Raw genomic sequence first — 11743 nt, forward strand, 5'->3', positions numbered from 1 at the left:
CATCCCCTTCTCCTCCCACCTTCAATCTTTCCCAGGATCAGGGTTTTTTCAAATGAGTCAGTTCTTCCCATCAGGTGGCCAAAGTATTGGAGCTTCAGCTTTAGCATCAGTCCTTCCAACGAACATTCAGGACTGATTTCCTTTAGGATGGACTGGTTAGATCTCCTTGTGTCCAAGGAACTATCAAGAGTCTTCTCCAACACCATAGTTCAAAAGCATCAGTTCTTCGGCACTCAGTTTTCTTCATAGTCCAACTCTCATATCCATACATGATTACTGGAAAAACCATAGCTTTGACTAGACAGACCTTTGTTGGCAAAGTAATGTCTCTGCTTTTTAATATGCTGTCTAGGTTGGTCACAACTTTGCTTCCAAGGAGCAAGCATCTTTTAATTTCATGGCTGCAGTCACCACCTGCAGTGATTTTGGAGCCCCCAAAATAAAGTCTCTCACTGTTTCCATTGTTTCCCCATCTATTTGCCATGAAGTGATGGGACTGGATCCCATGATCTTAGTTTTCTGAATGTTGAATTTTAAGCCAACTTTTTCACTCTCCTCTTTCACTTTAATCAAGAGGCTCTTTAGTTCTTCTTTTCTTTCTGCCATAAGGGTGGTGTCATCTGCATATCTTTATTGATATTTCTCCTGGCAATGCTGATTCCAGCTTGTGCTTCATCCAGTTCAGCAGTTCTCATGATGTACTCCGAATATAAGTTAAATAAGCAGGGTGACAATATACAGCTTTGACATATTCCTTTCCCAATGGAACAGTCTGTTGTTGCTCCATGTCCGGTTCTAACTATTGCTTCTTGACCTGCATACAGACTTCTCAGGAGGAAGGTCAGGTAGTCTCGTATTCCCAATTGTTTAAGAATTTTCCACAGTTTGTTGTGATCTACACAGTCAAAGGGTACCACATTACATTTAGTCATCACGTCATTTGGGCATCTCCTGGTCATAACAGTTTCTCAGCCTTGCCTTAATTTTGGTGACCTTGGGGGTTTTGAGGTATTTTGTAAACTGAATCTCTCTATTGGGATTTGTCTGATATTTTTCTTGTGATTAGACTATAGATCAGAGAGGAAGATCACAGTGGCAAAGTCCCACTTTCATCACATTATATCAAATGTACATGCTATCAACTATCACTGTTGATGCTGACCTTGCATCAACTGGGTGAGGCAGTATTTGTCAGTTTTCTCTACCTCCTTCCCCTTTCTATACTGTGCTCTATACAGCCCACACTTTAGGAGTGGGGACTTATGCTCCACCTCCTGGAGGACAGAGTAGAAACATGAATTACCTAGAACTCTTCTACACTGGAGATCTGTCTCTTCTCCCACTTGTATATTTATTCCAGCATTTATTTACATCAGTGTGGACTTTCTGGATATTTTTAAATAATTTAGGTTATAATACAACACTACAGTTGACCCTTTAACAATGAGGGGGTTAGAGACACTGACCCTCCAAGCAGTTGAAAATTCCAGTGTTGGTTCTCTGAATGCATGGTTTAACCAACCAAAGACTGTGTAGTACTGTAGTATTTACTACAGGAAAGAAAAAACTGGCTTGTAAGTGGACAGGTGCAGTTCAAACCTGTGTTGTTTAAGGGCCAACTGCATTTTCATTTTCTTGCTTATGTCTGCTTGGGCTATTGGGAACTCCTGCAGTTGGCTCCTATGCCCCTTTGTGCCCCCATAACTGTGGAGCTTTGTTTCTTTGGCGGTCTTGTTTGGCTTTTAGCTCCGCCTTACTTTTTGTCACAAGATGCTCCAGGTTCAAGTTGTATATTTCCTGTCCCTGTCCTGGAATTAGGCCATTTCAATGGAAAATGGTATTGGAAACCAATACCTGAATGCATTGGAAGGACTGATGCGAAGCTGAAGCTCCAAAACTTTGGCCAACAGGTGAGAAGAACTGACTCACTGGAAAAGACTCTGATGCTGGGAAAGACTGAAGACAGGAGAAGGGGATGACAGAGGATAAGATGGTTGGATGGCATCCTGACTCAATGGACATGAGTTTGAGCAAACTCCAGAAGACAGTGAAGGATAGGGGAGCCTGGTGTGCTGCAGTCCATAGGGCTGCAAAGAGTTGGACACTACTCTGAGCGACTGAACTGAACCCTGTCTCTAGTGTTATCTGTGACATAGGAGAAAGGTTCTTGGACTGGAAGATAAGGCAGGTGTCTGGACCAACTCTCTTAACCTATGAATGCTTTAAGTTGTTTAGATCAGTCCTCCATAAACTGAGATTACTCGCCTCACTCATAATAACTGTAAAGCTAAAATGTGTCAACATGGTTTTCTGAAGTATTGAATTTTCTATTAAATTCCATCTTGGGTTGCGGTCTGCTGCAATAAGCTGAGAGCCAACTCCAATAAATATTAATACCGGAGTATCTTTCGGTCATCATTCAAAAAGCCAGCTAGCCTTCTGTAGACATCAATGTCTCTGCCCATCATTCACAGGCTGTTTTGCATAGGTGGTAGACTTCATTGTCAGTTACTTTCATCCTGAAGCAGCAGGCTCAATGAGGGCTTCCCTTGTGGCTCTGCTGGTAAAGAATCCGCCGGCAATGCGGGAGACCTAAGTCCGATCCCTGGGTTGGAAGATCCCCTGGAGGAGGGAAAGGCTACCCAATCCAGTATTCTGGCTGGGAAAAGGTCATGAACTGTATAGACAATGGGGTAGTAAAGAGTCGGACACGACTGAGCGACTTTCACACACAGAGGCTCAGTGAGGTTTAAAACGGCTCACAGAGTAATACAAAACACTGATGCCTAGGTCTCAATGACTTGCTAAAACGAAAAAAAAAGCTTTCACAGGAGTACCTCAGAAAAAAGCAGGAAATGCAAGCGCCTAAGGAGACAAAAGGAACTGGACACTGGGTTAAGCGCAATTTTGTACATTTTACCTCACTTAATCCTCTTACCACCTCAACGGGTTATTCTCATTTTACCGACTAGTAAAATTTATGAATCTGAGAAAAACTGAGGAGCCGATGAGAGGCGGAGGCGGTATTCGAACCAACGATTGACTCCGAGCACGGGGCCCTCAGCAAGCAGCCAGACCCCGAACCCCTGAGGTATAGCGCTGCAAACCAGGCCTCAGTCACCCGCCGCGGTTCCCGCTCCCGGCCCGGGCGCGCCCAGCACTCACCCTCGGCGCTGTCGCGGGTGCGGTGGAAGTCGTCGGAGCGGCCGTCACGGAAAGCCCGGCAAAGCGAAACGCAGAGGAAATCGAGCATCCAGCCGGCAGCTACCGCCTCTGCCTCAGCCACCAGGCCCGGGTCCTCCTCCTCCTCAGGGACCCCCGGCTGTACCGGGCACTCGAGCAGTTCTTGGCATTCAAACTGCTCCTGATCATCTGTCACCGTGTCCGCCACCCGATCCTTCGAGGAACCCGCATCTTCCCCGTCCGCACGCCCTCGCGGGCTCTGAGCCGCAGAGGCGGTATCCTCCGCCATGTTAAACAGCTCGTGCAGCTTCGGACCTTTCCGGCGCAGAGCGACGACTGGCTCGCGCCGCGCGGGGCGGAGCCCACGAGGAGGGGCCTCTTCCGCCTGAGGGAAAGCACCAATCAAACACCGCCGGGATGGGCGAGCGGCTCGAGCCTGGCTTCAGATTGGCCGAAACCTGCTCCAGCCTCTGATGTTGAATTTACCCGTCGCCCTGTAGCGCCGCTTTGTTGGTAAACTAGACAAGTCCGGGCTAGTGCCGGAGAGAGGACTGCAGGTGGTTGGTGTTCAGTGGCTCAGTCGCGTCCGAATCTTTGCGACCCCATGGACTGCAGCACCCCAGGCTTCCCTGTCCTTTACCATCTCTCGGAACTTGCTCAAACTCATGTCTGTTGAGTCGGCGATGCCAGCCAACCATCTCGTCCTCTGTTGTCAGTTTGCCTTTAGTCTTTGCCAGCATCAGGGTCTTTTCCATTTTAACTAACCGTGTTGTTCTAGACGTTGTTGCATTTTAACACCAGAATAGAATAGTTCCCCCACCTCCAGGTGGGGGAGGTGTTTTAACTAGAAAAATAAAACATTTTTAACTTTTCCAGTTAAAATGGAAAAACACTTTACCCGTTTGTGCTTCAAAAGAGATAGATAATTAAAATGTCACTATTTTTCGAGCGTAACACTTTAAATCCTAGTATACTCTTAACAGTTACTATGCAATCAGGAAGCAAAACTCTTTCAACAGATAGATCCGTGCTTTTCCAATTTAAGGAGCGTCAGAATCTGTCCCGAGGCTTATTGGGCATCACACCTATAATTTTTGTCCTGTAGGTCTGGATTGGGATCCTTGAATCTGCAAGTCCTTTGTTTGCAGGTGAGTGATACTAAGGCTGCCAGGTTGGGGACCAAAATTTGAAATTATTGCTCTAGAAAGAGTATGTTATTATGGAAAAGAATTTCAGTCAGGACCTGAAATAGACTATAAAAATTCAGCTTGTACAACAGTAAAGTGAAAGTGTTCCCCTGACTCTTTGCAACCCTGTGGACTGTAGCCTCCCAGACTCCTCTGTCCATGGGATTCTCCAGGCAAGAATACTGGAGTGGGTTGCCATTCCCTTCTCTAGGGGATCTTCCCAACCCAAGGATCCAACCCAGGTCTCCCACATTGCAGGCAGATTCTTTACTGTCTGAGCCACCAGTGAAGCTCAGTGGCTTCCTGTATTCACAACAGTAAATAAATACTTATTTTGAATTTTCAAACTTACCTTGGAGCACAAGAGGGGACAGAGGGGAGAGGGGTCTGGTTATGTTCTATTTATGTAGGTGACAGTTGCATTAATGGTCACTTTATGAACATTCATGGAACATGATATATGCACTTTTCAGTATGTGAATTACAATTGAATAAAAAGTTTCCTTTAAAACCCTTTCTGTTTATAACATATCAGGTGTTATCAAACCCTTTGTATTTTAATTTTTCACATTTATTATTGCCTTAAGGCTGAAATGTTGAGTCATCAGAGGACTATATTGTAGCCCATAAGAATGCCTAAGTTGGGGACTTTCCTGGTGAGGCAGTGGCTAAGACTCTGTGCTGCTAATGTAGGGGACCTGGTTGGAACCTGGCACAATGTCATTGAAGATACTGCCCACTGCAGCTAAGACCTGGCGCATTTGTGTGTGTTAAGTCACTTCAGTTGTGTCCAACTTTTTGTGACCCTATGGACCATAGCCTGCCAAGTTCTTCTGTCCATGGAATTCTCCAGGCAAAAATACTGGAGTGGGTTGTCGTTTCCTTCTCCGGGGGATCTTCCTGATCCAGGAGTTGAACCCATGTCTCTTATGTCTCCTGCATTGGCAGACTGGTTCTTTATCACTGGCACAGCTAGACCCCGCACAGCCAAAAAAAAAAAAAAAAAGAATACCTAGATTGGAATTCCCGTACCCTATATACCCATTAGCTGTGTGACCTTGGATTAACTATGTATTACTAGTAGTCATACCATCATTACAGGCTCCTTGGAAAGACTAAAGGAATTGATAAATGTAAAGACTTTAAAAGGAAACCAGGTACTAGGTAAGAGCTCAGTAACATTAGCTGGAAAAACAGGATATTTGTGCTACTCAGAAAAAGAGTAGTGAGTCAGAAGGAATTGTTCCTTCAGACTCCAGTAGTCCCAAGGAAAGTAAGTCCTGTTTGTAAATAATATAGAGAACTAGGCCTAAGGAAATAAAAGATAAGATGTAAAGAAAAGGACCCTAGATGAGTATCAGATTTCCACTCCACTTTGAGGCAGTGGCCACAATGTAACATTACGGGTAAAGAAGCTTCTTACTCATGAAGAGTTCTTCCCTTTGCAGAATTAGTAAATTAGTGAGAACTGAAAGAATGTGTAGAACTAAAATGAAGTAGATTTCAGGATTGGAAATATGTTAGACAATTCTAATCCTAGGCTTCCCTAGTGGTTCAGATGGCAAAGAATCTGCCTACAATTTGGGAGACCTGGATTGGATCCCTGGGTTGGGAAGATACCCTGGAGAAGGGAATGGCAACCCACTCCAGTATTCTTGCCTTGAGAATTCCATGGACAGAGGAGCAGTTCATGGGGTCCCAAAGAGTCGAACACAACTGAGTGACTAACACAATCCTTTAGAGCTTTGAAAATATTTAGAAGATCTTGATAGCCCCTTGAGATTTTTTAGACTGGTTTGTCATGTATTATAGGATTAGTATATGACTGTCAGACAATAGGCATCAATGTTGTATTGTCTCACCCTGTAAGGGCATGTAGTTTGTTAAATGCTGAAGTCTAGGCTGACTCTCCTGATCACATAATTTTGTTGCTTTATTAAAAAAAAAAAAGCCTTCTGGTGTATGTCTTTAACAAGTTGCCAATTAGCCAGTATTTTTAATAAAATGCATCTGCCCAAAGTGAAAGCGATAAGAACATCCAATAGGAGTATAAGGATATGTCTACAAACAGCTGGGGACCCAGGGGAAGAATGCTGTTTCTACTTCCTCCTGGAAATGAACCAACTCTGTATGATGCAAGGTATCCTGGTGATGTTTTCTACCCCTGAATAAAAAATAAGGGGAAATCTCTTGACCACACAGCGCTAGGAAATACATTCTATGGACAGTCTCTACTTATTAAAGCCTCTACTTAATTTTTTCAACATTCTTTTTAATAAACAATTGTTTTTTTAGTCTTGCGTCACGACATGTGGAATTTTAGTTTCCTGAATAGGCTAGAACCCACACCCCCTGCATTGGAAGCAAGGAGTCTTAACCTTGCTGGGGAAGTCCCAAGTCTCTTATTTATTTAAGTGAATGAGCCCGATATGAAATTTTCAATTTTCTAGGAGCTTCATTTAAAAAAGAAAAAGCTGAAATTCATTTTCACATTATAGTTTATTTAACCCAACATATCTAAAATATCAGGGCTTCCCTGGTGACTCAGTGGTAAAGAACCCGCATGCCAATGCAAGAGACTCAGGTTGGATCCCTGGGTTGGGAAGATGCCCTGGAGAAGAAAATGACAACTCACTCCAGTATTCTTGCCTGGTAATTCACATGCAAAGAGGGAGCCTGGAGGGTTATAGTTAGTTCATAGGGTCACAAAAGAGTCGGATACAACTTAGTGACTAAACAACAAAAATATCAACAACCCAAAATATCATTTCAACCTGTAATCAATATAAAAGTGATTGAGATATTTTACATTGTTTAAATGTCTTTGAAATGCGGCATCTGTTTTACATTTATAAATATCTGTCTGGAGTTGTCATGTTTCACATGCTCAAATAGCCAAATATGGCTAGTGGCTATAACTGTAGGACCATTCAATACAGTACAAGTAGAAATTCAGGCTCTGTAGTCAGAGATTTTGATTTGAATTCTTTCTCCTCCACTTTCTAAAGCACAATTAGGGAAATTTCTGGTTTTAAAAAAGTATCAGTTTTTTACCCCCATGGACTTCTCAGAGCTACATACTATACAGTAATATGGATTATGAATTTCTAAGACAAACATAGCATAAAACATATGCTCTAATTTATCATTACACTCTGTTTTTCACATGACAACCTATGTAATTATTGTACCAATAAATACACTTTGATGCTGTAAACTACTATACCAATATATACAGATACCAGCTATTAATATGATTCCATGATCTCTAAGGGGAATTCCCTGGTGGCTCAGTGGTAAAGAACTCTCCTGCAATGCAGGATGCTGCTGCAGATGTGGGTTCTATCCCTGGGTCAGGAAGATCCCCCGGAGGAGGGCATGGCAACCCACTCCAGTATCCTTGCCTGGAGAAGCCCATGGAGAGAGGAGCCTGGCGGGCTACAGTCCATGGGATCCCAAAGACTTAGACACATGTGGATGTGGACTTGATCTCTAAGGGTTATAGAAAACTCAGTATCACTTGATTCAGTGGATCATACCCTTTAAACATTTTCTTTATTTGACTTATAGGATCCATCTTTTTTAAATTTTCCTCACATCTCACTAGTCACTTCTCTTCAGGTTTTAAACTTATGGTTACTCACTATAATTTTTTAGTTGATCTTCTCTCCTCCCATTGTCTAAAATTGTCAATGGGAATTCCCTGGTGGTCCAGGGGTTAGCACTCTGCACTCTCAGAGCTGAGAGCCTGGGTACAGCCCCCGGTCAGGGAACTAAAATTCCACAAGCTGCCCATGGCAGAGCCAAAAAACCTAAAAAATGAAATAAAATTGTCAAGATCCTGTTGAGGAACTTCCATGGTTATCCAGGGATTAATAAGAACTTGCCTGCCAATGCAGGGAACACGGGTTTGGGAAGAGCCCACAAGCCTCAGAGTAACTAAGCCCAGTGTGCCGGAACTATTGGGCCCATGTGCAGCAATACAGTACCGAAGTCCACGCAGCTAGAGCTTGTGCTCTGCAACTAGGGAAGCCCCACAGTGCAAGCAGAGAGCACCCTGCTCCCGGAAACCAGAGACCTTGAGCGGGAAACAGGCAGGAAGGCCAGAGTGCCCCAAGCGGCAGGAGGAAATAAACTGCAAGTGGCAGATGTTTTTTTCCTGACTCTACACAAAATTAAAAGAGCCTTCTTTTAATCCTGTGTTCATGACACCTGGTTCTGCCTTGAGCTAACCAATGCATTTCTTTTATGTTAATCAAACTATGCATTTGCTCTGGAATTTGCCTTTCTTCAAAATGGTTCTGCCTAAGACTAATTAAAAACTTGGGCTGGTAATGGCTCAACAAACCAGTATTCCTCTCAATTGTTTTATGGCCAGGGGGATGACACACCTCATGCCACCCTGTCTCAAAAGTGTATATTGTGGGAGAGGGGCCCGGTGAGATGGCTAAACTCCCTCTCGCCTTGAGATGTCTCTTGTCTGATTAAGAGCTTTCTAACAGACATAATGGGCTTCCCTGTGGCTCCAATGGTAAAGAATCTGCCTGCAGTGCAGGAGAACAGGGTTTGACCCGTGGGTTTGGAAGATCCCCTGGAAAAGGAAATCGCAATCCACTCCAGTATTCTTGCCTGGAGAACTCCATGGACAGGGGAGCTTGGTGGGCTACAATCTATGGGGTTGCAGAGAGTCGGACACGACTGAGCGACTAACCCAAGCAACAGCATAAAACACCTTGCTAAAAACTAGCAAGGGGGCACTCTTTCTGTTCCCTTCTGATACCTATGTCAGAGGCTTTCCCTATCTCTATTACACTTTAATACTACTTTGCTACACAAAAAGCTCCAAGTAGTCAAGCCTTGTCTCTGACCCCAGACCAAAATCCTTTCCTCTGGAGGTCATGATTCCTGGCATAACACATAAGTTGAAGCAGCAACCTTTCCAAAGGCTGCACAGCAGTGAAGACGGCTACTCTTTCTTGCTGTGCACAGGCTCTAGGATGCTAGGGCTTCAGTAGTTGCAACCCTCGGGCTCAACAGTATGGGCTCAGGAGTTGTGCCTTGGGCCACTGAAGTGGCAAGCAGATTCTTAACCACTGGACCACCGGGAAGTCCCATAAAATCTTTTTAAAAAGAAAAAATTCGGAGTATAACTGGACCTTGTGTGTGTGCTAAGTTGCCTCAGTCATGTCTGACTCTGCGACCTCATGGGCTGTAGCCACCAGGCTCCTCTGTCCATGGGATTCTCCAGGCAAGAATACTGGAGTGAATTGCCATGCCTTCCCCCGGGGGACCTTTCTGATCCCTAAGGGATCCCCTAAGGGATCCCCTAAGGCTCCTGCATTGCAGGCGGATTCTTCATCACTGAGCCACCGGGAGAACCCACAACTGGACCTTAGTACTAAATGATTTGACCAGCATTGCATTTCCAAATTAACCGATTATTTGACTAAACAGACTGAATTGACTACTTTTTGTCGGCCCTGGTGATACATTTACTCTTCCCAGTAGAGGTCACTATGTAACAAATCCTTTGATTAAAAAAAAATACATAGTATAATTCCTTCCATGCAAAGATTTTCAACTGAAAAAAAAAATACTATGAAATTTTTTCTTACTAGCTCCCTTGTAATCCAAGTAGGTAGAGGAGCCAAGCACGAGATGGGATGAGGGCCAGAGATCCAAGAAGCTGGTGTGACAGCTACTGCACAAATACAAGTAACATTCATGCATGTGGCTTAGTGTGTTTGCTCTTTTGGTTTCAGGAATTTCCTCCGATTTCAAAAATCTAAGATTCCTTTCTCTGCTCTCCACAGAGCGCCAATGTGATACCTGCTGGGACTAAACCCATATGAATCAGGAAGCCGACAGCAGGATACCACTCAGTTGGAGGATGGTGTCTTCTTCCGAGCCTGTCTCTCATGGCCTTTCTTCTGAGTAGGAGAGCCTGGACTTCTTTCTGTGACAGCTTTTTTTTTAATATGGAACACTTCACAAATTTGCATGTCATCCTTGTGCAGGGGCCATGCTAATCTTCTCTGTATTGTTGCAATTTTAGGATATGTGCTGCCAAATGAATTGCGCATGACAGCTATATTTTTTTTAAAAAAAGCAAAAGTAGCCTTTTCATGAAGATGGCGCCGAAGGAGAAGAAGGAAGCCCCTGCTGCTTCTAAAGCTGAAGCCAAAGCAAAGGCTTTGAAGGCCAAGAAAGCAGTGTTGAAAGGTGTCCACAGCCACAAGGAAAAGAAGATCCGGACGTCACCCACCTTCCGGCGGCCCAAAACACTGTGGCTCAGGAGGCACCCCAAATATCCTCGGAAGAGCGCCCCTAGGAGAAACAAACTTGACCACTATGCCAGCATCAAATTCCCCCTCACCACCAAGTCAGCCATGAAGAAAATAGAAGACAACAACACACTGGTATTCATTGTGGATGTCAAGGCCAACAAACACCAAATTAAACAGGCTGTGAAGAAGCTCTATGACATTGACGTGGCTAGGGTCAATACTCTGGTCAGGCCTGATGGAGAGAAGAAGGCATATGTTCAACTGGCTCCTGACTATGATGCTTTGGATGTTGCCAAAAAAATTGGGATCATCTAAACTGAGTTCAGCTGGCTAATTCCAAATATAAAAGTTTTCACTATGTAAAAAAAAAAAAAAAAAAAGCAAAAGTATGGGAATTTCCTGGTAACCCAGTGCTTAGGGCTCTATGCATTCACTGCCAAGGCCTGGGTTCAGTCTTTAGCCAGGGAACTAAAATCCTGCAAGCCATACAGCAAAAAGTAGATAAGTAAAATAAGCAAAAGCAAACACTTTCAGGCCTCTGGAAGCCCAAACCAGAACAGCACAGTGTCACTTCTTCCATGCTTAGTTGATCAAACAGAGCCATAAAGCCATTGCAGATTCAGTGGTGGACAAGTACACTTCAGTTCTTGATTGGAGGAGAAATATGCCTGCACCAGGATGAGATGAACTGTTGAAGGTTAGCCTTGTGAACTGGGCTTCCCAGGGGATGCTGCCATCCCCTGGCTGCCAACCTAGGCTGCCAACGTAGGAAACATAAGAGATGAGAGTTCGATCCCTGGGTCGGGAAGATCCCCTGGAGGAGGGCATGGCAATCTACTGTAGTATTCTTACCTGGAGAATTCCATGGACAGAGGAGCCTGGTGGGCTAAGGTCCATAGGGTAGAAAGGATCAGACACGACTGAAGCAACTTAGCATGCACCCACACATTCTTGTGAACCACCTACCAGAGTGTCTGACTGAATGTGGAAAAATCAGACACTGGAGTCAAAGGGTTAGTCTAGGGTGGTTACCCAAGCAGAGTTGTATTTCACAGCCAAAATGACTCAGCATGAGAGAGGGCAGCT

At 44.3% G+C, this 11743-nt stretch overlaps 1 protein-coding gene, 1 non-coding gene and 1 pseudogene across 3 annotated transcripts in view; 1 reads left to right on the forward strand and 2 right to left on the reverse strand.

Moving 5' to 3' along the window:
* The window catches only part of TERF1 (telomeric repeat binding factor 1), a 39873-nt gene extending 36376 nt beyond the window's left edge, over positions 1 to 3497 (reverse strand). For both annotated transcript variants that reach the window (XM_065902870.1, XM_065902868.1), the window contains exon 1: positions 3166 to 3497. In XM_065902870.1, the coding sequence (XP_065758942.1) occupies positions 3166 to 3472 (307 nt within the window). In that variant the 5' untranslated portion in view covers positions 3473 to 3497. The remainder of the gene's footprint in view (positions 1 to 3165) is intronic.
* A 6845-nt stretch (positions 3498 to 10342) lies between these two features.
* LOC136145354 (U6 spliceosomal RNA) lies at positions 10343 to 10451 on the reverse strand. The gene has a single exon (XR_010658790.1). It is a non-coding gene; the product is annotated as a U6 spliceosomal RNA (small nuclear RNA).
* Positions 10452 to 10495: 44 nt separating this feature from the next.
* On the forward strand, positions 10496 to 10983 carry LOC136145174 (large ribosomal subunit protein uL23 pseudogene; annotated as a pseudogene).
* The last annotated feature ends 760 nt before the right edge of the window (positions 10984 to 11743 follow it).

This window comes from Muntiacus reevesi, chromosome 12, assembly GCF_963930625.1.
Source record: "Muntiacus reevesi chromosome 12, mMunRee1.1, whole genome shotgun sequence".
Classification (NCBI taxonomy): domain Eukaryota; kingdom Metazoa; phylum Chordata; class Mammalia; order Artiodactyla; family Cervidae; genus Muntiacus; species Muntiacus reevesi.